The 27,427-nt window shown below is 60.1% G+C and overlaps 5 protein-coding genes across 7 annotated transcripts; 3 read left to right on the top strand and 2 right to left on the bottom strand.

Annotated features, from left to right (window-relative positions):
- The first annotated feature begins 326 nt into the window (after positions 1 to 326).
- GNL3L (G protein nucleolar 3 like) lies at positions 327 to 6,798 on the top strand. Its single transcript, XM_085215353.1, has 15 exons — positions 327 to 441; positions 510 to 547; positions 1,592 to 1,693; positions 1,816 to 1,932; positions 2,035 to 2,112; positions 2,210 to 2,345; positions 2,438 to 2,541; positions 4,359 to 4,503; positions 4,983 to 5,070; positions 5,174 to 5,351; positions 5,768 to 5,910; positions 5,989 to 6,125; positions 6,198 to 6,298; positions 6,385 to 6,562; positions 6,677 to 6,798. The coding sequence occupies exons 1-15, from the start codon at positions 429 to 431 to the stop codon at positions 6,727 to 6,729; spliced, it is 1,611 nt and encodes a 536-aa protein (XP_085071479.1). The 5' UTR covers positions 327 to 428; the 3' UTR covers positions 6,730 to 6,798.
- A 4,734-nt stretch (positions 6,799 to 11,532) lies between these two features.
- BCAP31 (B cell receptor associated protein 31) lies at positions 11,533 to 14,173 on the top strand. The gene is made up of 8 exons (XM_085215364.1): positions 11,533 to 11,680; positions 11,910 to 12,007; positions 12,095 to 12,195; positions 12,812 to 12,956; positions 13,043 to 13,178; positions 13,298 to 13,406; positions 13,488 to 13,588; positions 13,863 to 14,173. The coding sequence occupies exons 2-8, from the start codon at positions 11,916 to 11,918 to the stop codon at positions 13,899 to 13,901; spliced, it is 723 nt and encodes a 240-aa protein (XP_085071490.1). The 5' UTR covers positions 11,533 to 11,680; positions 11,910 to 11,915; the 3' UTR covers positions 13,902 to 14,173.
- Positions 14,174 to 14,210: 37 nt separating this feature from the next.
- Positions 14,211 to 17,730, bottom strand: TAFAZZIN (tafazzin, phospholipid-lysophospholipid transacylase). Its single transcript, XM_085215363.1, has 11 exons — positions 17,606 to 17,730; positions 15,954 to 16,065; positions 15,744 to 15,872; positions 15,533 to 15,578; positions 15,364 to 15,449; positions 15,194 to 15,274; positions 15,044 to 15,085; positions 14,876 to 14,938; positions 14,697 to 14,749; positions 14,521 to 14,598; positions 14,211 to 14,417 (listed from the first exon to the last, which is right to left on the bottom strand). Exons 2-11 carry the CDS (start codon positions 16,048 to 16,050, stop codon positions 14,328 to 14,330), a joined length of 765 nt encoding a protein of 254 aa, XP_085071489.1. The 5' UTR covers positions 16,051 to 16,065; positions 17,606 to 17,730; the 3' UTR covers positions 14,211 to 14,327.
- A 97-nt stretch (positions 17,731 to 17,827) lies between these two features.
- On the top strand, positions 17,828 to 22,465 carry WDR13 (WD repeat domain 13). 2 transcript variants are annotated; one of them, XM_085215356.1, is made up of 9 exons: positions 17,828 to 18,001; positions 18,114 to 18,357; positions 19,272 to 19,366; positions 19,453 to 19,580; positions 19,654 to 19,961; positions 21,352 to 21,532; positions 21,627 to 21,768; positions 21,977 to 22,107; positions 22,190 to 22,465. In XM_085215356.1, the coding sequence occupies exons 1-9, from the start codon at positions 17,961 to 17,963 to the stop codon at positions 22,372 to 22,374; spliced, it is 1,455 nt and encodes a 484-aa protein (XP_085071482.1). In that variant the 5' UTR covers positions 17,828 to 17,960; the 3' UTR covers positions 22,375 to 22,465. The 2 variants fall into 2 exon arrangements, with proteins under 2 accessions (XP_085071482.1, XP_085071483.1); XM_085215357.1 differs by lacking the exon at positions 21,977 to 22,107.
- Positions 22,439 to 27,384, bottom strand: SUV39H1 (SUV39H1 histone lysine methyltransferase). 2 transcript variants are annotated; one of them, XM_085215359.1, is made up of 6 exons: positions 27,305 to 27,384; positions 26,975 to 27,120; positions 25,186 to 25,842; positions 23,168 to 23,314; positions 22,954 to 23,083; positions 22,439 to 22,623 (listed from the first exon to the last, which is right to left on the bottom strand). In XM_085215359.1, the coding sequence occupies exons 1-6, from the start codon at positions 27,321 to 27,323 to the stop codon at positions 22,484 to 22,486; spliced, it is 1,239 nt and encodes a 412-aa protein (XP_085071485.1). In that variant the 5' UTR covers positions 27,324 to 27,384; the 3' UTR covers positions 22,439 to 22,483. The 2 variants fall into 2 exon arrangements, with proteins under 2 accessions (XP_085071485.1, XP_085071486.1); XM_085215360.1 differs by having other exon boundaries at positions 25,199 to 25,842.
- Between the last annotated feature and the right edge of the window lie 43 nt (positions 27,385 to 27,427).

The following is a 27,427-nucleotide window of genomic DNA, read 5'->3' as shown; positions in this document are numbered from 1 at the left end:
GGGGTGGCCCTTCCCCCGTCCCTTCGCCCTCTTTTTTTTTTTTTTCCGGGGGGGGTGGGGGTGGCTCCAAGAGAAAAAAAAAAAAGAAAAAAGGAAAAAAAAAAATTATATAAAAGCAGCGGCTCGGCCCCTCCCCCGCCCCAAAGTGAGAGAAAAAAAAAAACGTTTAAAAAAGGAAGAAAAAAGAAAAAAAAGAAAAAAAAAATCCGCAAAAAAAAGGAATAAAAAAAGTGCACTCTTGTTAAGGGCCGTCCCGCTCGTTTGTGGGGGTGTGGGCGCCGCCATCTTGTGCGCGGCGCGTCGCAGTTTGATGGCGTCACTAGCGCGGCGCCGTCAGGTGGCCACGAGGGGGGGCGTGGTTTGTGGCCGTCGCGCCGGAAGTGACGAAGCAGCGAGGCGGAAGCGAGCAGAGCGGCGTGGGCTCAGCCATGACCCGATCCCGTGCGTCCCGGGGGGCGGCGGTGGGGCTCTGGGGGGGGTTCTGCCCGTCACACTGCCGCTACCCGCAGGGCGACGGAGGGAGGCGGCCCGCGGGAGGCGCCTGCAGGTGAGAGCGGGGCCGCAGCAGCCCGGGGTGGGGCGTTTCTCCCCAGAATGGGAACAGTCCCCCCAGCCTGGTTCGTTTCCCCCCGGAATTTGTCTGGATTTGCCCCAAGCGGGGCCGTTTCCCCTCTAATTGTTCCCCTCAAAACCCGGCCTTCCCTTCCCTCCTCCGGTTCCACCCGTACTGATCCGGTTCCCCGCCCCGAACTGGTTCAGATTCCTCTAAACCGGGATTTTCCCCTCGCGTTCCGGCCTGATTCCCTCCTCCCTCCACGTGCGACCATTTTTCCCCCCCTGTTGACCCGGCCTCCCTCGCGCTGGGACCGGCCTCCCCCCTCCCCCCCCCCCCCGAACGGTCCGGTTTCCTTCGGGCCGGTCCGGTTTCTCCTCAAACTTGGCCGGTTTTTCTCCTGAACTGGGATTGTCCCCCTAAATTCGCCCAGTTTCCTCCACAGCTGGGCCAGGCTCCCCCCAAATCATCCCATTTTCCTCCAAGATCTGCTCCAAATCCCCCCCTTCTCTCTCCAGACTGCTCAGATTCCCCCCCAAACTGAGATTTCACCCCCCCCCCCCAAACTGGGATTTCACCCCCCCCCCCCAAACTGGGATTTCTCCCCCCCCCCCCCCAAACTGGGATTTCTCCCCCCCCCCCCAAACTGGGATTTCACCCCCCCCCCCCCAAACTGGGATTGCTCCCCCCCCCCCCCCCAAACTGGGTTTGTCCCCCCCCCCCAAACTGGGATTTCACCCCCTCCCCCAAACTGGGATTGCTTCCCCCCCCCAACTGGGTTTGTCCCCCTCCCCCAAACTGGGTTTGTCCCCCCCCCCCCAAACTGGGATTTCTCCCACCCCCCCCCAAACTGGGATTGCTCCCCCCCCCCCAAACTGGGATTTCACCCCCCCCCCCTAAACTGGGTTTTCTCCCCCCCCCCAAACTGGGATTGCCTCCCATTTCCAAATTGGATTACTCCCCCTTCCCAAACTGGGATTGCCCCTTCCAAACTGGGTTTGCCCCCCCCCCCCAAACTGGGCCCGTCCCACCTTGCAGGGCAAAGCCGCGAAGGCAGCGGGGAAGAAGGACCCAGGGGTGCCGCGCTTGAGCCGCTTCGCCGCCCACGTGGAGCAGCAGAACGAGAAGAGGCAGAAAAGGGTAACACGGGGGGGGGGGGGGAGAAGAGACAGAGAAAAAAAAAACCAACCAAAAAACAAAGTGAGTTTTGGGGTGAAAGACCTCAAAACGAAGCATTTCTCCCCCCCCCCCACCCCGTGCAGGCGGCCGAGGCGCAGCGACGGCGGGAGGCGGCGCGGGAGGCGGCGGTGGGGCAGCGGCGCAGCCTGGGGGGGCTGCAGGAGGACGCTGTGCGGCGGCAGAGGGATTTTGAGCAAAAAGTGAGTTGGGGGCTGTTTCCCCCGCCCCCGTCCTGCCGTGAGACCCCCCCCCCTTTTCCCCACTCCTTGATTTGACGTGTCGTGTTCGTTTGGTTTTTGTAGAAGGAGGCAGCGTCGAGCCGGGGGGATGCGCAGGGGGAGGCGGCGGCGCTGCGGCAGTACGGGAGGGAGCTGCGTAAGGTGAGTTTGGGGGTAAAAAAAAACAACAAAAAAGCGATTTTTCGAGGTGTCTTCATGCTGAGGGGTTGTTTTTGTTTGTTTGTTGTGGGGGGGGGAGGTGTTGGAGGCTGCTGATGTGGTGTTGGAGGTGTTGGACGCCCGGGATCCGCAGGGTTGTCGCAGCCCGCAGCTGGAAGCTGCCGTACGCAGAGCTGGGGGTCGGCAGCGCCTGGTGCTGGTCCTCAGTAAGATCGGTACGGAGGAAAAAGGGTTGTTTTGTTTTTTTTTTTGGGGGGGGGGGGGGGCACACGGGACCCCCGTGACGTTTTGTCACCCCCTCCCCCAGACCTGGTGCCGCGGGACGTGGTGGCGGCGTGGCTGAAGTATCTCCGTGCTGAGCTCCCCACCGTGGCCTTCAAGGCGTCCACGCAGCAGCAGAGCCGCAACCTGGTGGGGAGCCGCCTTGGGTTGGGGGGGTTGGGGGGGTGTCACCCGGTGTCCCCTTGTCACCAGGCAGTGTCCCGTTGTCACTCGGTGTCCTTTAACGTCCTCTGTGTCAGCTAGCGGCGTTCCCTTGTCACCTGGTGTCGCCCACCGTCGCTTGGCGCTGTGCTCTTGTCACCCGCTCTGCCTTTGTCACTTGTTGCTTTGTCACCTGGCAGCTTGTGGTCGCCCGTTGTCACCCAGCGGTGTTCTGATGTCACCCAGCGGTGTCCCGTTGTCACCCGTTGTCACCCAGCGGTGTCCCGTTGTCACCCGTTGTCACCCAGCGGTGTCTCATTGTTACCCAGCAGTGTCCCGTTGTCACCCGTTGTCACCCAGCAGTATCCCATTGTCACCCAGCGGTGTCCCGTTGTAACCCGTTGTCACCCAGCAGTGTCCCGGTGTCACCCAGCAGTGTCCCGTTGTCACCCGGTGTCACCCAGCAGTGTCCCGTTGTCACCCAGCAGTGTCCCGTTGTCACCACCTGTTCCCTTGTTACCTGTTTCCCTGGCATCTGTTTATCACCCCGTGTTCTTTTGTCACCCGGTGTCACCCTGTCACTCAGTGTTCCCTTATTGCTTGATGCCCGTTTGTCACCCGCTGTCCTCCTGTCACCCGTTGCCACCTACTATTGTCACCTTGTCACCTGCTGTTCTCTCTCCCATTGTCATCCCTTCATCACCTGGCGTCCCATTTTCACTTGGTGGTGTCCCGTTGTCCCCCGGTGTCCCATTGTCACCCAGTGGTGTCCCCATGTCACCCAGTGACTTCCAGTGTCCCATTGCCACCTGGTGTCTCTGTGTCTCCCAGTGTCTCATTGTCACCCGATGTCCCCATCTCACCCGATGTCCCATTGTCCCCTTGTGTCCCATTGTCACCCGATGTCCCCATCTCACCCATTGTTCATCACCCAATGTCCCCATCTCATCTCCCCTCTCTGTGTCCCATTGTCACCCGATGTCCCCATTGTCCCCCAGTGTCCCATTGTTCATCACCCAATGTCCCCATCTCACCCATTGTTCATCACCCAATGTCCCCATCTCATCTCATCTCTCTCAGTGTCCCATTGTCACCCGATGTCCCCATTGTCACCCGATGTCCCCATCTCACCCATTGTTCATCACCCAATGTCCCCATCTCATCTCATCTCTCTCAGTGTCCCATTGTCACCCAATGTCCCCATCTCACCCGATGTCCCTATTGTCCCTCAGTGTCCCATCTCACCCGATGTCCCCATCTCAACCGATGTCCCCATTGTCACCCGATGTCCCCATCTCACCCATTGCTCATCACCCAATGTCCGCATCTCATCTCGCCTCTCAGTGTCCCACTGTCACCCGATGTCCCCATGTCCTCCCGTGTCCCACTGTCACCCGATGTCCCCATCTCACCCGATGTCCCTATTGTCCCTCAGTGTCCCATCTCACCCGATGTCCCCATTGTCACCCGCTGTCCCCATCTCACCCATTGCTCATCACCCAATGTCCGCATCTCATCTCGCCTCTCAGTGTCCCACTGTCACCCGATGTCCCCATGTCCTCCCGTGTCCCACTGTCACCCGATGTCCCCATCTCATCCGATGTCCCCATTGTCCCTCAGTGTCCCATTGTCACCCGATGTCCCCATTGTCACCCGCTGTCCCCATCTCACCCATTGCTCATCACCCGATGTCCCCATCTCATCTCCCCTCTCTCAGTGTCCCACTGTCACCCGATGTCCCCATGTCCCCCCGTGTCCCACTGTCACCCGGTGTCCCCGTGTCACCTGGCCGTGTCCCCACACAGAAGCAGAGCCGGGTTCCGGTGACAGCAGCCCCAGAGGAGGTGTTGGCTGGCAGTGGCTGCGTTGGGGCCGACTGCCTGCTGCGGGTTCTGGCCAACTACAGCCGTTCACAGGAGGTGAAGACGGCCATCACTGTGGGCGTCGTGGGTGAGCGGGGCTTCAGGACCCCCCCCCCCAGTATTTGGGGATCCCTCTGACCCCCAGTTTCCCACCCCTTTGACGCTCAGTTTCCACTGACCCCCCCCCCCCCCGTTCTCTGCTCTTTTGACCCCCAATTCCACACCCCTTCGACTCCCCCCAGCCCGCACTTCCCCACCGACCCCCAGTTCTCCATTTCTTTGACCCCACTTTCACCCCCGACCCCCAATTCTCCATTCCACTGACCCCCAACTTCCCCTCTGACCCCCCCCCCCCCTTTGACACTCCATTTCCTCCTGAACCCCCAATTGTCCACTCCTTTCACCCCCAGTGTCCCCTCTAACACCCAATTCCCCCTTCCTTTCACCCCTAATTCCACACCAACTCTAAATTCCCCAGCTCTTTGACCCCCTAATCCCCCCTTGACCCCTCCAGTTGCCCCCTTTGCCCCCTAATCCCCCCCCCTTGACCCCCACTTTGCCCCCCAGGGTACCCCAATGTGGGTAAGAGCAGCCTCATCAACAGCCTCAAGCGGAGCCGGGTGTGTGTGGTCGGTGCAGTGCCGGGGGTCACCAGGTAAGCTCTGTCTCCCTAAGGGGGTGGGGGTCCTGACAGAGGTCCCCCCACCAAGGTAGGGGGCTGGGGGGGGGGTCAATCTAAGCCCCTTCCCCCCTCCCAGGTGCCTGCAGACAGTGCAGCTGGATCGCCACATCCAGCTGTTGGATTGCCCCGGTGTTGTCATGGAGACGGGAGCCCCCACTGCCGCTGCCCCACTCCGGGGGGCTTTGGCCCCACAGCGCCTTCGGGACCCCCTGACCCCCGCTGCTGCCATCCTGCGACGCTGCCCCCCCGAGCAGGTGGGTTCAGCCCCATTGCTGTGAGGCTCGGAGGGGAGCTGGGGGAAGGCCCCAATAGGGGCCCCAAATAGGGGAAGCCCTATTTTTGGGGGGGGAGGGGGGGGTTTGGGAGAGCTTTGTATGTCTGAGGGGGTCTCAGCGCCGTTGCTGTGGGGTTTGGAGGCATCCGGGGGGGCTTAGGGGTGTCATGGGGAGGGGGGGGGGCTTCAGCTCCATTGCTATGGGGCTTGAGGCCGTTCGGGGGAAGTTCAGTCCCGCTGCCGGTGGAGTTTAGGAACGTTTGGGGTGGACCCCCACCCCATTGCTGCGGAGTTGGATGGTATCTGTGGGGCTCAGCCCCATCGCTATGGGGACAGGGGAGGTCCCCGTCGCTGTGACAATGGGGTGAGCGTGCTCTGTCCCCCTTTTCCCCCCAGCTGAGCCGGCTCTATGGGGTGCCCCCCTGCCCCGACCCCCGGCAGTTCCTGGCCCACTTGGCCCGCCGGCAGGGCCGCCTCCGTCCGGGGGGTCTCCCGGACCCCCACGCCGCCGCCGTGGCTTTGCTGCACGATTGGACCAGGTGAGCGGCTTGACAACGTACGGAAGTGAGGGGATTCTTTACCCCAAAACCCCCTAATTCACCCCAAAAATCCCACAGCGGGAAGATCTCGTACTACACCCACCCCCCCAAGCGTGACGAGGTTGGGGTGCAGCTGGAGGCGCAGATCCTACAATCAATGGGGCCGGAGCTCGACCTTGAGGCGCTGGAGAGGGGCGACGCTGAGGCGTTGGCGGGTGAGGATTTGGGGTTTTTTTAACCCCAAAATGGCTCGTTTCCGCTGTGCTGACCTGATCCTGTTATTGTAGCGGTTCCGGAGGTGGTGACGGGTATTGAGATGTCACCGTGTGTCCCCGAGGAAGAAGAGGAGACCATGGAGGAAGGCCACGAGCGAGAAGACGACCTGGAAGTACGGAAATATAAAAAAGAATTGGGGCGAATTTGGGGTTTTTAGGGTTTGGAGATTTGGTTTTTTTTATAGGGTCTCGTCCCCAGCTCGGTGCGGTGACGGTGGAGCTGAAGGCGCGGACGAAGGCGGGGGGAGGAGGGGAAGGGGAAGAACCCCCACCCCGTGCCCCACGTTTGGAGGAGGTGGCCGCTCTCCCCCCGCTGCTGCAGGGCCAGGGGTTGGCAGCCGCTGGGAAACGGAGGAAAAAGCTGCAAAAAAGAGCAGGTGTGCAAAAAAATAATGGGTAATTTTTGCGAGCCGACCCTTTTCCTCCTCCCGACGCAAAAACACCCAAAATTTTGACCGTATTTCCTCCCTCCCCGCTTTTTTCCCTGGCAGAAAAAATTGCCACCAAGCTGTCGGACACGCTGATGGCAGCCATGCAGTTCTGAAGGCGGAGGTTTCTTGTTTTTTGTATGAAATGGTTAAAAAGCAGCTTCGGCAATAAAAACACGCGTGCAGCTGGGGCGTCCAGGCGGTCTGGGGACGTGGTTGGGGTCTCGTGGTTATTTGGGGGGGTCGTAGAGGGGCTCCCATGTTTCCCCAAGGGTTGGGGGGGTGATGGCAGTTTGAGGTTCCCGCGCGTCCCAGAGGATATTGGGGTCCCCAATGGGGCCGGTGGTGGCTGTGGGGTCTCCACCGGTCCGTGAGGTCGGTCCCACACCACACGTCCACAGTGGTGCTGGTGGCACCGGGGTGACGCCGGTGGCCATGAGGTCCCCCCATGGGGTCCAGCAGCGGCTGCAGCGTCCCGTTACGTCCCAGGTCTCGAGCTGGCCACCGAATCCCCCACCCCACGGAGTCCCACATCCCATATTGGAGTCCCATATTGGTTTTTCTCCCAGAAATACCTGTTTTTCCCCCAAAAATGCCTGTTTTTTTCCCCCAAAATGTGCCTTTTTCTCCCACAAATACCTGTTTTTCCCCCAAAATACCTGTTTTCCCCCAGAAATGCCTGTTTTCTCCCCCAAAATGTGGCTTTTTCTCCCAGAATACCTGTTTTTCCTCTAAAATATGGCTGCTTCTCCCAGAAATGCCTGTTTTTTCCCCCAAAATATTGTTTTTTCTCCCACAAATACCTGTTTTTCCCCCAAAATACCTGTTTTCTCCCCGAAATGCCTGTTATTCCTCAAAAATGTGGCTTTTTCCCCCAGAAATGCCTGTTTTCTCCCCCAAAACGTGGCTTTTTCTCCCACAAATACCTGTTTTTCCCCCAAAATATTGGTTTTTCTCCCCGAAATGCCTGTTATTCCTCAAAAATGTGGCTTTTTCTCCCAGAAATGTCTGTTTTTTCCTCCAAAATATGCCTTTTTCTCCCAGAAATACCTGTTTTCTCCCCCAAAATGTACCTTTTTCTCCCACAAATACCTGTTTTTCCCCAAAAATATTGGTTTTTCTCCCCTAAAATGTGCCTTTTTCTCCCACAAATACCTGTTTTTCCCCCAAAATATTGGTCTTTTTCCCCGAAATGCCTGTTATTCCTCGAAAATGTGCCTTTTTCTCCCAGAAATGTCTGTTTTTCCCCCAAAATACCTGTTTTCTCCCACAAATACCTCTTTTTTTTTCCCCCAAAATACTGGTTTTTCTCCCACAAATACCTGTTTTTCCCCCCAAAATGCCTGTCTTTTTCCCCCAAAATGTACCTTTTTCTCCCACAAATACCTGTTTTTCCCCCAAAATACCTGTTTTCTCCCAGAAATGCCTGTTATTCCTCGAAAATGTGGCTTTTTCCCCCGGAAATGCCTGTTTTCTCCCCCAAAATGTGCCTTTTTTTCCCAGAAATGCCTGTTTTTCCCCCAAAATACCTGTTTTCTCCCACAAATACCTCTTTTTTTCCCCAAAAATACTGGTTTTTCTCCCAGAAATACCTGTTTTCTCCCCCAAGATGTGACTTTTTCTCCCAGAAATACGTTTTTCCTCCAAAATGTGGCTTTTTCTCCCAGAAATGCCTGTTTTCTCCCCCAAAATGTGCCTTTTTCTCCCACAGATACCTGTTTTTCCCCCAAAATATTGGTTTTTCTCCCCTAAAATGTGCCTTTTTCTCCCACAAATACCTGTTTTTCCCCCAAAATATTGGTTTTTCTCCCCTAAAATGTGCCTTTTTCTCCCAGAAATACCTGTTTTTAACCCAAAATATTGGTTTTTCTTCCCGAAATGCCTGTTATTCCTCGAAAATGTGCCTTTTTCCTCCAAAAATGTCTGTTTTTCCCCCAAAATACTGGTTTTTCTCCCAGAAATACCTGTTTTCTCCCCCAAGATGTGACTTTTTCTCCCAGAAATACGTTTTTCCTCCAAAATATGGCTTTTTCTCCCAGAAATGCCTGTTTTCTCCCCCAAAATGTGCCTTTTTCTCCCACAAATACCTGTTTTTCCCCCAAAATATTGGTTTTTCTCCCCTAAAATGTGCCTTTTTCTCCCACAAATACCTGTTTTTCCCCCAAAATACCTGTTTTCTCCCACAAATACCTCTTTTTTTCCCCCAAAATATTGGTTTTTCTCCCAGAAATGTCTGTTTTTTCCCCAAAAATATTGTTTTTACTCCCACAAATACCTGTTTTTCCCCCAAAAATGCCTGTTTTTTTCCCCCAAAATGTGCCTTTTCCTCCCACAAATACCTGTTTTTCCCCCAAAGTACCTGTTTTCCCCCAGAAATGCCTGTTTTCTCTCCCCAAAACGTGGCTTTTTCTCCCACAAATACCTGTTTTTCCCCCAAAATACCTGTTTTCTCCCAGAAATGCCTGTTATTCCTCAAAAATGTGGCTTTTTCTCCCAGAAATGCCTGTTTTCTCCCCCAAAATGTGCCTTTTTCTCCCACAAATACTTTGTTTTTCCCCCAAAATATTGGTTTTTCTTCCCGAAATGTCTGTTATTCCTCGAAAATGTGCCTTTTTCTCCCAGAAATGTCTGTTTTTTCCCCAAATACCTGTTTTCTCCCACAAATACCTCTTTTTTCCCCAAAATATTGGTTTTTCTCCCAGAAATGTCTGTTTTTTTCCCCAAAAATATATGTTTTTTCTCCCAAAAATACCTGTTTTTTCTTTTCCCCAAAATATTTATTTTTCTCCCCATAAATGCCTGTTTTTCCCCCAAATACCTGTTTTCTCCCCAAAATGCCTGTTATTTCTCAAAAATGTGGCTTTTTCCCCCAGAAATGCCTGTTTTCTCCCCAAAATGTGGCTTTTTCTCCCAGAATACCTTTTTCTCCCAAAATATGGCTTTTTCCCCCAAAATGCCTGGTTTTTTCCCCCAAAATATTGTTTTTTCTCCCACAAATACCTGTTTTTCCCCAATAATACCTTTTTCCTCCCTAAATTGCCTTTTATACCTCAAAAATGTGCCTTTTTCCTCCAGAAATCAGTTTTTTTCCCCCAAAATACTGTTTTTTCTCCCAGAAATACCTGTTTTCTCCCCCAAAAAGTGCTTTTTTCTCCCACAAATACCTGTTTTTCCCCCAAAATATTGGTTTTTCTCCCAGAATTGTCTGTTTTTCACCCAAAATACTGGTTTTTCTCCCAGAAAATACCCCCTTTCTCCCCAAAAATGTGCCTTTTTCTCCCACAAATACCTGTTTTTAACCAAAAATGTGCTTTTTTCTCCCACAAATACCAGTTTTTCCCCCAAAATATTGTTTTTTCTCCCACAAATACCCCCTTTCTCCCCAAAGAAGTGCTTTTTTCTCCCACAAATACCAGTTTTTCCCCAAAAATATTGGTTTTTCTCCCACAAATACCTGTTTTTAACCAAAAATGTGCCTTTTTTTTCCCAGAAATGCCTGTTTTTCCCCCCAAATGTGCCTTTTTCTCCCACAAATACCAGTTTTTCCCCCAAAACATTGGTTTTTCTCCCAGAAATACCCCCTTTCTCCCCAAAAATGGGCCTTTTTTTCCCACAAATACCTGCTTTTAACCAAAAATGTGCCTTTTTCTCCCACAAATACCTGCTTTTAACCAAAAATGTGCCTTTTTCTCCCAGAAATACCAGTTTTTCCCCAAAATATTGTTTTTTCTCCCAAAAATACCCGCTTTCTCCCCTAAAATGTGCCTTTTTCTCCCACAAATACCTGTTTTTCCCCCAAAATATTGTTTTTTCTCCCAGAAATACCCGCTTTCTCCCCAAAAATGTGCCCTTTTCTCCCACAAATACCTGCTTTTAACCAAAAATGTGCCTTTTTCTCCCAGAAATACCAGCTTTTCCCCAAAAATATTGGTTTTTCTCCCAGAAATACCCCCTTTCTCCCCAAAAAAGTGCCTTTTTCTCCCACAAATACCTGTTTTTCCCCCAAAATATTGTTTTTTCTCCCAGAAATACCCGCTTTCTCCCCAAAAATGTGCCCTTTTCTCCCACAAATACCTTTTTTTAACCAAAAATGTGCCTTTTCCTCCCAGACCCTGGGGAGAAGGAGAGCAGAAGTCAGATGCTCTTTGAAGCAGGGGCTGCCACTGCTGGGACGCTGCTCCTTTCTCCTTTCTGGCTTTGTGTCTATCAAGGGTCAGTGAGGAATGAATTTCTCCATTGCACTGCCCCTGTCTTCCCTGCTTTGCCCTATTTATTGATTTTTTCTCTCGTCTTCCTTCACGTTTCTCAAATGTTGCCCGTTAAGGTGATGCTGCCATTCTATTCCCCCCCATAACATCCAGTTGTGCTGCGTCGCATCTTCTCGTGCCTTAGGTCTTCATCTGGGGGGCACAGGAGCATAGAAGCAGGCTGGGGGGGGGTCACATAAATCTCATGGTGGGACCGGAGCTCGAACCCAAATAAACCCAAGGCTGACTGCATTTATTGGTCGTGGGTTCCGTGGAATTCATGCAGGTTTGCAAAACTCAGCGTGGGTTTGCTTAAATTCGCACTGCTTTGGAATTTCTGAACACCGCGCAGATTTGCCTTCAAAGCAATAATGAAAATAACCCTAAAACTCACTGTAAAATAAAATAACGTCACCTGTATCTCCATCTTAAAAGCAATACCCCTTAAGATGTAACCGTGATCCTGCCAACTCCGAGCCCTCCCGGCGCTCATTGGCTCACGATCTTCCGACGCCGTTGCTACGTTACGCTTCCACCATAGACTCTGGCGGACTGAGAGCGCAGAGCGGCTCTATGCAAATCAACCGCGGCGCTTAACCAATCGGCGACCGCTAGGGCGCTACGCGGGAGAGCGGAAACACGGAAGTGGAGCCTGCAGTGTCTCCTTTCCACCTGCAGGGGGCTAAAGAGAAACGCGCGGCGCCGAAGGCGTACCCACGGCGCTGCGCTGATTGGTCGCCAGCCCTCCCGTGGGCGGGCACTTCCGGGGAGCCGCTTCCTTTTTCCGGCCGAGGGCGGCGGCGGGGAAGCAGCTGCTGCGGTGCGAGGGGGGGCCAGGAGGGGTGGGGGGTGGAGGAGGGGGGTTCGGAGAGCGCTGTGGGGGTCCTGAGGCGGATATTGGGGCCTTAAGGGGAATTAGGGGAGCCCCGAGGCTTCCTAAGGGGGTTATGTTGGCTCTGGGGAGCCCTGTTGGTGTCCCTTAGGGGAATTATTGGGGTTCTGGGGGGCTCCTATTCACGCTGCCCCCCCCCCCCCCTCCCCCTCTTCAGGCCGCCATGAGTCTGCAGTGGACGGTGGTCGCCACCTTCCTCTACGCTGAGGTCTTCCTCGTCCTCCTGCTCTGCGTCCCTTTCGTGTCCCCCACCAGGTGAGCGGGGTGCGGGTTGGGGGTTCTCCCTGCAGCCGGGAGTCCCCTTAACCCCCCCCCCCTCCCCCCGAAAAAAAAAAAAAAAAGATGGCAGAAGATCTTCAAGTCGCGCCTGGTGGGGCTGGCGGTGGCCTACGGCAACACGGCCTTCGTGGTGCTCATCGTCATCCTGGTCCTGCTGCTGCTGGGTGCGGATCCACAGCCCCATCACTTCTCCATAGCCCCCCCCATAATTTCTCCATAGCCCCCCCGTCACTTCTCCATAGCCCCCCCGTCACTTCTCCATAGCCCCCCCCCATAACTTCTCCATAGCCCCCCCATCACTTCTTCATAGCCCCCCCCATAACTTCTCCATAGCCCCCCCATAACTTCTCCATAGCCCCCCATCACTTCTCCATAGCCCCCCCATCACTTCTCCATAGCCCCCTCATAACTTCTCCATAGCCCCCCCCATAACTTCTCCATAGCCCCCACCCCCCATAACCTCTCCATAAATCCCACCCCCATAACTTCTCCATAGCCCCCCTCCCCATAATTTCTCCATAAACCCCCATAACCTTTTCATAATCCTTCTATAAGCCATCATCTCTTCCTATGAAGCCCCGAGCCCTTATAACCCCCGGACTCCCCACATAACTCCAATCCCCCCCGGGTGGGCAGCACTGCCCAAAAACCACGGGAATCCCCACAGCTCCACCAGAACCCCCCCCTCCCTCCCCTACCCAAGACCCCAACCCGCTGTTTGTAGGGTTCCCCCGTAACCCCTCTATAAACCCTAACATCCCATAATCCCCCATCCTCCAGATGCCTATAGGGAGACCCGTAAATACAACGCCTCTGAGAGGGCAGCCCTCCCCACCACCCCGGGGGCTTTGGAGCACTTCCACATGCGGCTCTTCCGTGCCCAACGCAACCTCTACCTGGCCGGCTTTGCGCTGCTGCTCTCCTTGTGAGTAGGGGGGAAGGAATGGGGTCCCAAGGGGGGGGGATCAGGGAGGGGGGGGGCACGGCCTTGCTGACATCCCCGTTTTGCAGCCTGCTGAGGCGTTTGGTCACCCTGATCTCGCAGCAAGCGTTGCTGGGGGCCTCCAGCCAAGCATTCCGCAAGCAGGCGGAGGGGGCGAGCCAGGCAGCACGGCGTTACATGGAGGACAACGAGGCGTTGCGCAAGGTAAAATGGGACTTGGGGGGGGGGGGGGGGGTGTTGGCTTTGTGTGGGGTGTCCCGCGGCGAGGGGGGGGGGTGGGTTTTAAGGCAGTTATTGGGATTCTGATTCTCTCCATCCCTCAGCAACTGCAAGAGGCAGGAGACGACTCGACCCCCCCCAGCCGGGCTGAGAATGAGAACCTGAAGGCGAAAGTGGAGAAACTGAAGGAGGAGCTGGCAGCCAGCAAGCGCAGTAAGGGCAAGAAAAACAAGGGGGTGGGGTGGTGAGAGCCAGGGGGGTTTTATGGGGTGACCTCCCCCCCCCGCCCCGCAGCTCTGGAGAAGGCGGAGAATGAAGTGCAGGCCATGCGGCGGCAGGCAGAGGGGCTGACGCGGGAGTACGACCGGCTGCTGGAGCAGCACGCGCGGCTGCAGGTACTGGGAGGGACTGGAAGCACTGGGAGAGGGACGAGGGTGGCAGCGGGATGGATTGGGGGTGCTGGGTGCGGGATTGGGGTCGCAGGGTGTGATAGGAAAGGGTCTGAGCGCACCGAGAGACAGCAGAATAAACGGCATCCAAGTTACTGGGAGAGGGACTGGGAGAGATGGGGGGGGGGGGCAGTGGGAGACAGACTGGGAGCACTGGGGGGGTACAGAGGGGCCATTCTGTTTAACCCCCCCCCCCACCCCCCCTTCTAAACCCCACCAGGCGGCCCACGACGGCCCACGAGACAAAAAGGAGGAGTGATGGGACAGCCTGCCTCCAGGAGCACAACACATCCATTGGGACTTTGCTATTTTGGGGAGGGGATCGCTCTCCCCCCCCCCACCCCCCCCCACCCCACAAGCCAATGGGGGACCGCAGTTCCGTTATAAGGTGACAGGGGTGGGGGCTGAGCCCCACGGTGAGGCTTTAGCCCCATTTGGGGGTTTTTAGCCCCATTTTGGGGGGTCTGCCCCTCCCCACCTTTCTCACCCCATAGTTTGAGCTTCAATAAAAGTCTGGGATCGGGAGCAGCATCCCCACAGTTGTGGGACTGAGAGGGGAGACGATGGGGAGGGGGTGCAGAGCTCAACCACCTTTATTGGCACGGTGCACTGTTTTAGAAGGGGGGGCCGGGGGGGGGGGGGGGGTCCTCTGTGTGTTTGTCCGTCCGTGGGGCAGCCCCACAAGCTATGTGGATGGGTGTAAGGTCCGTGCGTGGCTCCTCAGTGCCTCGAATTCCCGCTGCACAAAATCCGTCAGCGCTTTCCGCATCTCCACCTACAGGATCCAAGTGTGGAGGTGGACCCCAGAGCCCTCCCCCCCTCCCCCCCACCCCACAATCTGTGGGGCAGAGCAGCCCCATAACCCCACATGCACTCACTGTGGAGGTGCCTTCAGCCCTCAGCCGCTCCAAGAGGGGTCGGACGCTGAAGGGTCGCCCCACAACCACTGTGATCCGCTGTGGGACAATGTCAGGTCCCCACCAACACCCCCAACATTTTTTTGTGCCCTTCCCACCCCCCCTTTCCCCCCCCCCCCGCCCCCCAAGTAACTCACCTTTCCCACACGGGGCACATAGGGGGGGGCATTGGGCAGCACATCGTTCATGCCTGGAACAACGGGGTCAGCCCCATCAGCAAGGCTTGACCCCACAGCAAGGCCCAGCCCTATAGGAAACCCCAATCCCCGGCCCCTAAAAAAAGAAAAAAAACCCAAACCAACAGGTCTGCACTCACCGCCGTGCCACAGGGGGAGGACAATGGGGTCCAGGCGGCACTCAGCCAGGAGACGCCCGATGCCTGTGTGAGGAACGGGGGGGGGGGGAGCTGTGAGGTACAGAGAGGAAGATGTGGGGCACAGAGGGGGGTGATGGGCACATGGGGGGGGGGAGGGGGGGGTCTCACCCCACTTGAAGCGCACGAACTCCTGCCCCATGTTTACTTTGCCTATGGGAAAGATAGCACAGGGAGGGCGTTAGCAGGGGATTCTTTGGGTCTCACCCTCCCCATAAAGACCAGTGCCCCCAGGAGCCCCCCCCCCGGTGCCCCCCATACCCTCGGGGAAGACGTGCACCCAATCTCCCTGATTGAGTTTCTCCAGGACGAAGTCCATCCCACGCTGGTAGACGCCGTCCCCTGCAGAGATCAGATTCCGACCCACCACCACCAAAGGATGAACTGAGCCCTTCCAGTTCCTCCCAGTTCCTCCCAGTTCAACCCCTCACCGCGGCACACGGGGACGCAGCGTCCCAAGCTGAAGAAACGTGAGTGCAGCTCTCGGGTGAAGCAGATGTCTGCGGCTGTGGGGGTCCTGGGGTTGTCCACAGCGTGAGGGGGGGGGGGGCGGTGGGGAACCCCACGGATCCCCCACCGCACCCCGGATCTCCCCCTCACCATCGCATTTTGTGAAGGCTCCAAACGTGGCGAAGCTTCAGAGAGCCTGGAGGTGGCAAAAGGGCACAATGAGGTGCCCCCAGACCCACGGGGACCCCCTGAGCACTCCCCAAAAGCCCACCCTAATGCCTGAAGCCCCCGCCAACTGCATGGGAACCTCCTTAGCATCCCACGTACCCCCAACCCAACCCCTGTGAGGCCTCCCACGCACCCCATAGGTGTGGGTCATCCATGCAGGACTGATGATTGGAGAGGGTGAGGAGGGGGGTGCGCGGCCCCCGCCGCTCCACCAACTCGTGCAGCACCTCGGCGTTGTGCACCCGCAGCCGGTTCAGGTACCCTAAAGGGGGGGGGGGGAGAACGGTGAGGTTCCCCCAGCCCAGGAATTGTAGGGAAGGCTCCCAGGTTGTGGGGCACTCACGGGTCCACAGGCAGCTGTAGGTGCCCACCAGGCCCAGCACCAGGCGGCTGCAGAGCGGCGGCCCTGCGGGGAACGGCCATCTCACGGCCAGAGGCATCGCGCCATGGTGGGGCTGGGGGGATAAAGGCTGAACCCCCAGCAAGGAAACGCTGCCCCCCCAGGTGACCCCAAAGTGCCCCTACTGTCCTACAAGTGCCCCCACTGCCCCACAGGTGACCCCAAAGTGCCTCTACTGCCCCACAAGTGCCCCGACTGCCTCACAGGTGACCCCAAAGTGCCCCCACTGCCCCACAGGTGACCCCTACTGCCCCACAGGTGACCCCTACTGCCTCCCAGGTGACCCCAAAGTGCCCCCACTGCCCCACAGGTGACCCCTACTGCCCCACAGGTGACCCCTACTGCCCCACAGGTGACCCCAAAGTGCCCCCACTGCCACACAGGTGACCCCTACTGCCCTACAGGTGACCCCAAAGCGCCTCTACTGCCCCACAAGTGTCCCCACTGCCCCACAGGTGACCCCTACTGCCCCACAGGTGACCCCCACTGCCCCACAGGTGACCCCAAAGTGCCCCTACTGCCCCACAGGTGACCCCTACTGCCCCACAGGTGACCCCTACTGCCTCCCAAGTGACCCCAAAGTGCCCCCACTGCCCCACAGGTGACCCCAAATCCCCCCCAGGTGACCCCAAAGCGCCTCTACTGCCCCACAAGTGCCCCCACTGCCCCACAAGTGACCCCCACTGCCCCACAAGTGACCTCAAAGTGCCCCCACTGCCCCACAGGTGATCCCAAATGCCCCACAGGTGACCCCAAAGTGCCCCTACTGCCCCACAGGTGACCCCAAAGTGCCCCTACTGCCCCACAGGTGACCCCAAAGTGCCCCACAAGTGACCCCAAAGTGCCTCTACTACCCCACAAGTGCCCCCACTGCCCCACAGGTGACCCCAAAGTGCCCCCACTGCCACACAAGTGACCCCAACTGCCCCACAAGTGACCCCAAAGAGCTCCACTGCCATCCAGATCACCCCCACTGCCTCCCAAGTGACCCCAAAGTGCCCCCACTGCTCCAAGGTGACCCCAAGTGCCCCACAGGTGACCCCAAAGAGCACCACTGCAATTCCCACTGCAACCCCCACTGCTCCCCCAGGTGACTCCAAAATGCCTCCACTGCCCCCCAAGTGACCCCAAATGCCCCACAGATGAGCCCAAAGTGCCCCTACTGCCCCACAGGTGACCCCAAATGCCCCCCAGATGACCCCAAAGTGCCCCTACTGCCCCACAAGTGACTCTAAATGCCCCCCAGGTGACGCCAAAGAGCTCCACTGCCTCCCAGGTGACCCCCAAATGCCCCCCAGGTGACCCCAAAGTGCCCCCACTGCCCCACAGGTGACCCAAATGCCCCCCAAGAAACCCCATAGAGCCCTACTGCCACCCAGGTGACCCCAAATGCACCCAAACTGCCCCTCATAGGCCCCAGTTAACCCCTATCGACCCCAACTGCCCCCGTTACCACCCCATTTTCTCCCTGTTTCCCACAGTTCCCTCCCACTGCCCTCCATTCGCCCCTCATCGCACCTCCGATTCCTTCCACCGCCCCCATTGCCCCCCGCTGCTCTCCGCTGCCCCCCATTGCCCCCTACCGCCCCACAGACCCCGCCGCCCGCGCCGCGATTCCCGCTGCCGCAAAGTGCTGCCCTCTGTCGTAAAGGTTGGAGGAGCGGCGAGAAGCCGTAAAGTGAGGCGCAGCGGGCACCGAGAAAGCGCGACTGGGATGGGCGGGACGGCGGGAACCAATCGCCTCGCCGCTTACCTCAGAGCCCGCAGTTTAGCCACGCCTCCCTCACTCCCCCGCTCCTATTGGCTGGGAGGCGAAGCCCCGCCCCCGTTTCGTCGCCGGGGCGACGCGCTGCGCCATTTTGGCGTTGAGGCGGCGGCGGCGGCCGCGAGCGGCGGCTCTGCGCAGCGGTGGAGCGGGACGGGCAGCCCCCGGGGGCGGCCGCCGCCGCCATGGCCGCCGTGTGGCAGCAGGTGCTGGCGGTGGACGCGCGGTGAGGCCCGGGGGAGCGGACTGCCGGGCGGGCGGGCGGGCGGGCGGCGTCGCTCCGAGCGGGGGTCCCGGCGGCGGCGGCGGCGCGCGGTCTGACTGCCCCCCGCCCGCAGGTACGCGGCCTACCGCAGCCCGCGCTGCCCGCAGTTCCGCACGCAGTACGTGCGGCGCCGGAGCCAGCTGCTGCGGGAGCGCGCGCAGGGCGGGGCGCTGGAGGGCGGCACCCGGCGGTGGTACCTGCGGCTGCGGGCCCGGCTCCTGGCCCAGCGCTACGGGGCGCTGTCCGAGGCCGGCAGCTGCAGGGCGCACAGCGGCAGCGCGCTGAGGGCGAGCAGAACCACGCTGGACCGTATGGAGGTGCGGGGGGCGATTGAGGGGGGGCTGGGTGACCTTGGGGGTCACGGCACCCGACCTGGGACCCCCCCAAAGCCCATCTGGGAGGGTTTGGGAGCTCTGTGACTCTGTGGGGGTCTCTATAAATTATTTGGGAGGGGGAGTGTGAGGTCACAGCATCCATCCTGGGTTCCTGTAGCCCGTCTGGGGGTATTTGGGGTCACAGCATCCATCCTGGGTTCCTATAGGCCGTCTGGGGGGGTATTTGGGGTCACACCATCCATCCTGGGTTCCTATAGCCCGTCTGGGGGTATTTGGGGTCACAGCATCCGTCCTGGGTTCCTATAGCCTGTCTGGGGGTATTTGGGGTCACAGCATCCGTCCTGGGTTCCTATAGCCTGTCTGGGGGTATTTGGGGTCACAGCATCCGTCCTGGGTTCCTATAGCCTGTCTGGGGGTATTTGGGGTCACAGCATCCGTCCTGGGTTCCTGTAGCCCATCTGGGGGGGGTATTTGGGGTCACACCATCCATCCTGGGTTCCTATAGGCCGTCTGGGGGTATTTGGGGTCACAGCATCCATCCTGGGCTCCTATAGGCCATCTGGGGGTATTTGGGGTCACAGCATCCCTCCTATGCTGTCTGTAATGCACTTTGGGGGAGGATCTGGAGTCACATCGTTATTTTGGGGCCACTGTAACTCATGTGGGGGGCTTTTGAGGTCCCAGTGTCCTTCCCGGTTTCCCTATAACCCATCTGATGGGATCTGGGATGGCACTGTCCTTCCTCGGATCCTTATAACCCACTTTGGGAGCATTTGAGGTCACTGTGCATCCAGAAGTCCCTATGACCCACCCGGAGGCAATCTGGGCTCTCAGCTCCTATCCTGGAAGCATTCCATGCAGCCCAGGAGCCCCCACACCCCAATTCTCCTCTCCAGGATTTCGAGGAGGACCCACGTGCGCCCCGTGGCCACAGGAGATCCTTGAGCCGCAGTTCCCACCCTGGAGCCCCCCGGGGAAGCACCGATGAGCGGTGAGCTCTGCAGGACAGGCTCAGGTTTGGTTTGTTTTCCTGGTGGGATGAGGGAGGGGGTCCAAGTACCAACGCCCACCCCACAGCCCCCCAGGCGTCGTGCCCACACCGCTGGCGGAGGCGAGCCGCGCCATGGCCGGAGACACAACGCTGAGTGAGAACTACGCCTTCGCCGGCGTCTACCACGTCTTCGACCAGCACACAGACAGCGCCGGTAACGGGGAACGTTGGGAACGAATCTGGGGGTCGCTGGGCTGGCGGGCGCGAGGTGCTGACGCTGTTTGCAGTGCCCAAGGTGCAGTTTGCCCACGATGACCGCCACCTGCTTGCCTGCTGCTCTCTGGACGGCACCATCTCGGTGTGTCGGCTGGCGCCGGGGCCGCCGGCGGTGCTGCGGGTGCTACGGGGCCACGACGGCGGCGTGGCGGACTTTGCCTGGTCGCTTTCCAACGACGTCCTCGTGTCGGCCTCGCTGGACGGGACGCTGCGTCTCTGGGCGCCCAACGACGGCCGCTGCATCCGCCGGGTGCCCGACCCCGACGGCGCCGCGCTGCTCTGCTGCGCCTTCCAGCCGCTCAACAACAACCTCACCGTGGTGAGTGCTGCCGTCGCCACCGCCTGGCCCCGACCCGTCGCTGTCAGCGTGTCCCACAACCTCATCCCGTACCTGTCGCTGCATCCCGTCACTCTGCCCCAGCGCTGCGTCCCCACGCTGTCCCCGTCACCACATCCGTGTGTCCCGTCCCCCTCACCGTGTCCTATCGCAGCACCCCAACCCCATCGCTGTGACCCAGTGCTGCGTCCCATATCCCATCCGTCACCATGTCCTGATGTCCCGTTCCCCTCCCTGTCGCCGTGCCCCATCGCAGCACCCCAACCCCATTACTGTGACCCAGTGCTGCGTCCCATATCCCATCCGTCACCATGTCCTGATGTCCCATTCCCCTCCCTATCGCCGTGCCCCATCGCAGCACCCCAACCCCATTACTGTGACCCAGTGCTGCGTCCCCACATCCCGTCCGTCACCGCATCCTTCGTCCCCACATCCCATCCGTCACCATGTCCTGATGTCCCATTCCCCTCCCTATCGCCGTGCCCCATCGCAGCACCCCAACCCCATTACTGTGACCCAGTGCTGCGTCCCCATATCCCATCCGTCACCGCGTCCTTCGTCCCCACATCCCATCCGTCACCACGTCCTGATGTCCCATTCCCCTCCCTATTGCCGTGCCCCATCACAGCACCCCAACCCCATCGCTGTGACCCAGTGCTGCATCCCCATATCCCGTCTGTCACCGCATCCTGGTGTCCCATTCCCCTCCCTGTGTCCTATGGCCGTGCCCCCTCACAGCACCCCAACCCCATCGCTGTGACCCAGTGCTGCATCCCCATATCCCGTCTGTCACCACGTCCTGATGTCCCGTTCCCCTCCCTATCGCCGTGCCCCATCGCAGCACCCCAACCCCATTACTGTGACCCAGTGCTGCGTCCCCATATCCCGTCCGTCACCGCGTCCTTCGTCCCCACATCCCATCCGTCACCATGTCCTGATGTCCCGTTCCCCTCCCTGTGTCCTATCGCCATGCCCCATCACAGCACCCCAACCCCACTGCTGTGACCCAGTGCTGCGTCCCCATATCCCGTCTGTCACCGCGTCCTGATGTCCCATTCCCCTCCCTGTGTCCTGTCGCTGTGCCCCCTCACAGCATCCCAACCCCATCGCTGTGACCCAGTGCTGCATCCCCACATCCCATCCATCACCATGTCCTGATGTCCCATTCCCCTCCCTGTGTCCTATCGCCGTGCCCCATCACAGCGTCCCATCCACGTCACTTCATTCCGTCCCATCACTGCGACCCAGCACTGTCCCCATCCCCCTGTGCCTGTCGCATCCCTGTGTCCCATCCCCCATACTGCGTCCCGTCCTTGTTTCCCCGTCACATCACCCCCTCCCACATCCCCACCCCCCCCGGTTTGTCCCCCAGGTGGGCAGTGCCCGGCACATGGTGCGGGTGGTCAACATCTCCACGGGGAAAGCAGCCCGCGGCGGCGCAGGGCGGCTGCCGGGCCGGGTGCTGGCGCTGTGCTTCGATGCCCCAGGCCGCGTGCTCTGGGCCGGTGACGACCGCGGCTCCATCTCGTCCTTCCTCTGCGACCCCGGCACCGGTACGTGGGGCGGCGCGGTGAGGCAGCGCCGTGGGGGCGGAGCGGAGCCCTTCTCACCGCGTCCCCCCCCCCCCCACCCCACCCTCCGCTTCAGGGCGCCTGACCAAAGCCTCCCGCGTGGTGGTGCAGGCGGGCGGATCCATCACCTCGCTGTCAGCTCGCGCCTGGGCCAGCCGCGAAGCCCCCGATCCCTCCCTGCTGGTCAACGCCTGCCCTGACCGCCTGCTGCTCTTCCGGTAGGGGGGCACTTTGGGGGCAATAATCGCCTCCTGAGACCTGGCTGTGGGGAGGGAGGAGGAGGGACGTCCCAGCAAAGCCGGGGAGGCGTCCGGTGGGGCCGGGACAGCGCGTCCCAACGGGGCTGGGGAAGCCTATGGGGCCGGGAGGGGAGACGTGTGGGATCTGTGGGGCCGGGCCCGTGGGGCTGACGTTGTCCCCGCGCAGCGTGGTGGAGGAGGAGGGCTCAGGAGCGCCGGGGCTGCGCCTACGCCGCAGCTTCCCCACGCGGCACCGGGAGCAACCGCTGCGCAGCTGCTTCTGCCCGCTGATGTCCTTCCGCCAGGGCGCCTGCGTGGGTTCGTACCGGGCGATAAGAGGGGAGGGCACAGCCACGGGGCCGACCCCAACCTTATTTCCCCCCCTTCTCCACCCCCCAAGTGACGGGCAGCGAGGACGCCTGCGTGCATTTCTTCGACGTGGGCCGCTCGGCCCGTGCCACGGTCAACACCCTGCAGGGCCACGGCCACGCCGTGCTGGCCGTCGCCTTTAACTGCGACGAGAGCCTGCTGGCCTCCAGCGACGCTGCCGGAACCGTCATCGTCTGGCGCCGCCAGCACGCGTGACCTGACCCCCCCCATCTACGTTCGCCCCCCCCCCCCTTCTCATGGTATGGCACAGACCCCCTGCTGCGTTCAACACGTGTGTTTGCAACTCCCTGGTGTGAATTTGGGGTCAGAAGAGGTACTTGCGGCAGGCAGCGGCCCCACATTTGCACTCGATGCGGCCCCGGGAACGGGGGGAGCTGCTCAGGCCACCCCCAGCCAGTCCAAAGTTGGAGTCCATGCGGGTGCTCTCTGCGTCCACCGGATCCACTGTGGGGAGAAGGAGGGCAGTAAGAGAAGGATGGGCTCCAGCTTCCCCCTCCCCCGCAGTCCTTACGGCAGCAGCGTGGGGCAGGGGCAGACCCTGTGGGGTGGGAGGCTGTGCCGTGGGGCTGGGATGGACCTCAGGGCATCACAGGACCCGTGCCAACCCCGGAGCACCGTGGGACCCCCACAGACACCCATCTCAACCCCGGAACGCTGCGGGATGTCCTCCCCCCATGTCCCGGGGTGGGGCGTGGGACCCTGCGTGACTTCGGGCCCGGTGTCACGGGGTGGGGGGTGTGGGGGTGGGGGTTGGCCCTCGCTGTGGGTGCCCACCGTGCATGTTGTAGTCGAAGGTGAGCTCCTCGCCGGCCCGGATGGGGCGGGTGGCGAAGAGGGCGATGCGGGGCAGGCGCTCGTCCAGGTTCTCAATGAAGACGTTGTAGACCTGCAGGTTGGGGTCGCACTGCGGGGGTGGGGAGGGGTCAGACGGAGCCCCGGCGACCCCAGGAGCCCAAATCAGGGTAGGGGGGATCCACCCCCCACTCACGCTGTGGTTGACGAAGTGGGAGATGTTGCCGTAGTGGGCGGCATCCACGGTGTAGACGTCCTCCACGTAGTCCAGGTCAAAGAGGTACGTGGCACCCTGCCGGTCGTACACCTGCCCGCGGCGCTCCGCCTCCTCCGAGGTGATGATCTGCAGGGGGTGCAGCACCACAACATCACCATCACATCACCACACCACCACCACCACCACCACCATCACACCACCAGACCACCCTCACACCACCACCACCACCGCAGCACAACCACAGCACCACCGTCACACCACCACCACCGTCACACCACCACCGCACCATCGTCACCACCACCGCACCATCGTCACCACGTCACCACCACCACCACGTCACCACCACGTCACCACGTCGTCGTCACCACCACCACCACCATCACACCACCACCACCATCACACCACCACCACCATCACACCACCACCGCACCATCGTCACCACCACCACACCACCACCGCACCACCGTCACCACATCACCACCACCACCACGTCGTCGTCACCACTACCACCACGTCGTCGTCACCACCACCACCACGTCGTCGTCACCACCACCACCACGTCGTCGTCACCACCACCACCACGTCGTCGTCACCACCACCACCACGTCGTCGTCACCACCACCACGTCGTCGTCACCACCACCACGTCGTCGTCACCACCACCACGTCGTCGTCACCATCACCACACCACCACCGCACCATCGTCACCACCATCACCACACCACCACCGCACCATCGTCACCACGTCACCACCACCACCACGTCACCACCACCACCACGTCACCACCACCACCACGTCACCACCACCACCACGTCACCACCACCACCACGTCACCACCACCACCACCACGTCGTCACCACGTCGTCACCACCACGTCACCACCACCACACCATCACACCATCACACCACCCACAGCACCACCACCACCATCACACCACCACACCACTACCATCACAGCACCACCACCGCAGCAGCACCACCACCGCAGCAGCACCACCACCGCAGCAGCACCACCACCGCAGCAGCACCACCACCGCAGCAGCACCACCACCGCAGCAGCACCACCACCACCACGTCACCACCACCATCACGTCACCACCACCATCACGTCACCACCACCACCACCACCACAGCACCACCACCATCACAGCACCACCACCATCACAGCACCACCACCATCACAGCACCACCACCACCACAGCACCACCACCACCACCCTCACACCACCACCCTCACACCACCACCCTCACACCACCACCCTCACACCACCACCGGTGGTGAATCCCAGGCACTGATAGAGGAGGAGCAGCCCTGCAAAGAGGGACCTGGGGCTCCCGCTGGGTGAAAAACCGAACGTCAGGCAGCAGCGTGCGCCTGCAGCTCGGAAAGCAAACGGGATCCTGGGCTCCAGCAGCAGAGGGGTGGCAGCAGGGACAGGGAGGTGGTCGTCCCTCACTGCTCCGCTCTTGTGAGGCCACATCTGCAGCGCCGCGACCGGGGCTGGGGTCCCCGGTGTAAGGAAGACAGAGAGCTGGGGGAGAGGGTCCAGAGGAGCCACAAAGACGAGCGGGGGGCTGCAGCCCCTCCGCTACAAAGACGGGCTGAGGGAGCGTGGAGGAAAGGCTTCAGTGCCCAAAGGGAGCCCGCAGCCAGGAGGGGAACCGACCCTTGGGAAGGGGAGGTGACAGCAGGACGAGGGGGAACGGTTGGAAGTTGGAGGAGGGCAGATTGAGGGGAAGCTCTTTGCTGGGAGAGCGGTGAGCTGCCCAACAGCTGCCCGGAGAGGCTGCGGATCCCCGTCCATCCCTGGAGGTGTCCGGGGCCAGGCTGGATGGGGCCCTGGGCCGCCGTGAGATGTGGAGGTTGGTGGCCCCGCATGCAGGGGGGGGAAGGGGGGGTTGGAGTTCAGCGATCCTTGGGTTTCAACCCAACCATTCCGCGATGGCGAACGCAGTGCAGCCCCATCCCCGCAGCCCCTCCCCCCGCCCCGCGCTCACCTCCCCCACGTACTCCATCACGAAGCTGTTCTTGCGGATGCGTTCCAAGGTGCGGACGCCCCAGCCGCGCCCGTTGCCCGTGCGGAAGATGCAGAGGTCGTAGCGGATCCCCTTCTGCACCACTCGGTTGGGGCAATCGGAGCCGCAGCGGCACCTCGAGTTGCATTCGTAGATGGGCAGCCCGGCCCGGATGCGCACCTGCCCAGCCTCGTTGTAGGCAAACTTGTTGTGCGAGGCTCCGGGGCAGCAGCCTCCCGCAGCCTCAGCCAAGCAATTGCTACACTCGCAACCCACGGCCACGGGGGTCAGTTGGACACCGGCCCCCACTTTGTACTCGTTGATGTAGACGAAGTCCCGGGGTGGGCCGTGCAAGTCCACCTCGTTTTCCACGGCGATGCGGCCGCGGTGGCTGCGGGTGTTGTTCAGGTGCTGCTCCCAGCGCCGCAGCGCCTGCCGCTGCTCCGCCTTCTGCACCAGGTAAGAGGAAGCGCGGGAGGGCAAACCTCGGGGACCGGGTCTCACCGGCCCCCCCGGGGCGCGCGCCAGGTCCTGGTGCAGCTGTTTCAGCAGCCCCCTGCAGCGCAGGTTCTTGCGGGGCTCCCAGCTGTTGGCGCTGCCGGGGTAACCCCTCCACTTCACCAGGTAGAACTCCTCGCCCTGCAGGAGGAGAAGGGCGGGGGGGTGGGCACAGATTTGGGTGCAGGCAACGGGAGCCCCTTCGGGTCACCCCCCACCCCCTCCCACCCCTTCCCTTCCCCCCTCCCGGGACCCCTATAATTGATGTTTCCCATTTGATAGAGGTCTCGCTGTCCCTCCTGGGGTCCCTATGAGCCAGCTGGGAGAAGGGGGGAAGCGGGCAGGGGGTAAATCTGGCTTTACGTTCTCCTTCGCTGAGCCCTCGCAACCCATTTCTGAGGGTCCATCCTGGGATTCCTGTAACCCATTCCGGTGCGGATTTGGGCTCCCAGCGTCCTCTTTGGTTCCCCCATAGTTTTGGTGTGGGTTTGGGGTCACGGTACAAATCCTGGTGCTGCCATAGCTCACACTGGGGACGACTTAAGGCCGCAGTGTCCCTTCCGGGGTCCCTATAAACCAATCTGGGAGGGTTTGAGGGTCACAGCATCCACCCTGATGCCTCTATGACCCATTTAGGGGGGACATCAGGGGTCAGAGCACCAATCCTGGGGTCCCTTCAACCCAATTTCAGAGGGTTCTACGGTCTGTGTCCATCCTGGGGCCTCTATAATCCATTCCGAGGGAGGGTTTTGGGTCTCAGCGTCCCTCCAAGAAACCTTATAACCCATTTTTGCGGAATAATTGGGCAGCACAGCACCTGGTGACCCCATAAACCAGTTTTGGGGGGGGGATCTGAGGGCACAGTGTCTCTTTGAACCTCTAAAGCCATTCTGGGGGCAGACTGGGGGTCTCGGTGTCCCTCCTGGGATCCCCACACCTCAATCCGGAGAGGCTCCGAGGTCACAGCAGCCCTCCTACGTCCCCTATCACCCATCCCAAGCCACAATTCAGCTCACAGCACCTCCTGCCGCCGCTTCAACTCATTCCGGGCAAGAAGCGGGGGGGGCTCTGAGCTCCCTGTTCCCCTATTATTTCCCACCGGGACGGAAGGGGGGCTTTGGACCCACGCGTCCCTCCAGCTCCCGCACCGCCCATCCAGGCTCCCCCGCAGCCACGTCGGGGGGCACCGGGGCGTCACAGCGCCGCTCCCGGGACCCCCAACACCCCCCCCCCAAGTGGTGGGGACCCCCCCCGTCCCCCCCGCCGCGCTCACCCCGACTCGCTTGTAGTCGCACAGATATTCCACCTCGAACTCCCCGAGGTTCCGCCGGGTGACGCCGAGCGCCGCGCACCGCAACCGCTCCGCCCGGCAGATCTTCCGCAGCTGCGCCCACGTCGATTTGCAGCAAACAGAACAGCCTGGGGAACGGGGGTCGCAAAAGGGGGTCGCCCACCTTGTTCCCCCCCTCCCCCCCCCCCACCCCCACACGTTCCGCGCCGAGCCGCGCGGCCGCCCCTCCCCCCCCCCCCCCAACGGCCGCCGCGCGCTCCGCGCAGAGAAAAGCGCGGGAAGAGCCGCCCGCCCGCCGTGCCGCGCGCTCACCTTTTAAATTTTCCGCCATCTTTTTCCTTTTTTTTTTTTTTTTTTTTTGCCGCCTTCCTCTTTCCCTCCTTTCCGCCCCCCCCCCCCAGCGCGCTCTTTTTTTTTTTTTTTTTTTTTTTTTTC

This window comes from Meleagris gallopavo, unplaced genomic scaffold (assembly GCF_905368555.1).
Source record: "Meleagris gallopavo unplaced genomic scaffold, MGAL_WU_HG_1.1 scaffold_20, whole genome shotgun sequence".
In the NCBI taxonomy this organism is placed as follows: Eukaryota; Metazoa; Chordata; class Aves; order Galliformes; family Phasianidae; genus Meleagris; species Meleagris gallopavo.
This window is presented reverse-complemented; position numbering and strand designations above follow the sequence as displayed.

Excerpts from the sequence above, each read along its gene's own strand:
- GNL3L (XM_085215353.1), top strand. Across the intron at positions 1,694-1,815 it reads ACGAGAAGAGGCAGAAAAGG|GCGGCCGAGGCGCAGCGACG; the intron begins GTAACACGGGGG and ends CACCCCGTGCAG. Across the intron at positions 5,352-5,767 it reads GACGCTGCCCCCCCGAGCAG|CTGAGCCGGCTCTATGGGGT; the intron begins GTGGGTTCAGCC and ends TTTTCCCCCCAG.
- BCAP31 (XM_085215364.1), top strand. The coding sequence starts at position 11,916 with ATGAGTCTGCAGTGGACGGTGGTCGCCACCTTCCTCTACGCTGAGGTC. Across the intron at positions 12,196-12,811 it reads CCTGGTCCTGCTGCTGCTGG|ATGCCTATAGGGAGACCCGT; the intron begins GTGCGGATCCAC and ends CCCATCCTCCAG. Across the intron at positions 12,957-13,042 it reads TTTGCGCTGCTGCTCTCCTT|CCTGCTGAGGCGTTTGGTCA; the intron begins GTGAGTAGGGGG and ends CCCGTTTTGCAG.
- TAFAZZIN (XM_085215363.1), bottom strand. The coding sequence starts at position 16,050 with ATGCCTCTGGCCGTGAGATGGCCGTTCCCCGCAGGGCCGCCGCTCTGC. Across the intron at positions 14,750-14,875 it reads CCTCCCCCTGTGGCACGGCG|GCATGAACGATGTGCTGCCC; the intron begins GTGAGTGCAGAC and ends CCGTTGTTCCAG. Across the intron at positions 14,418-14,520 it reads GGGCTGAAGGCACCTCCACA|GTGGAGATGCGGAAAGCGCT; the intron begins GTGAGTGCATGT and ends TGGATCCTGTAG.
- WDR13 (XM_085215356.1), top strand. The coding sequence starts at position 17,961 with ATGGCCGCCGTGTGGCAGCAGGTGCTGGCGGTGGACGCGCG. Across the intron at positions 21,533-21,626 it reads CCTCTGCGACCCCGGCACCG|GGCGCCTGACCAAAGCCTCC; the intron begins GTACGTGGGGCG and ends CCTCCGCTTCAG. Across the intron at positions 21,769-21,976 it reads GACCGCCTGCTGCTCTTCCG|CGTGGTGGAGGAGGAGGGCT; the intron begins GTAGGGGGGCAC and ends GTCCCCGCGCAG.
- SUV39H1 (XM_085215359.1), bottom strand. Across the intron at positions 25,843-26,974 it reads GCGACTACAAGCGAGTCGGG|GGCGAGGAGTTCTACCTGGT; the intron begins GTGAGCGCGGCG and ends CTCCTCCTGCAG. Across the intron at positions 22,624-22,953 it reads CTTCGACTACAACATGCACG|TGGATCCGGTGGACGCAGAG; the intron begins GTGGGCACCCAC and ends TTCTCCCCACAG.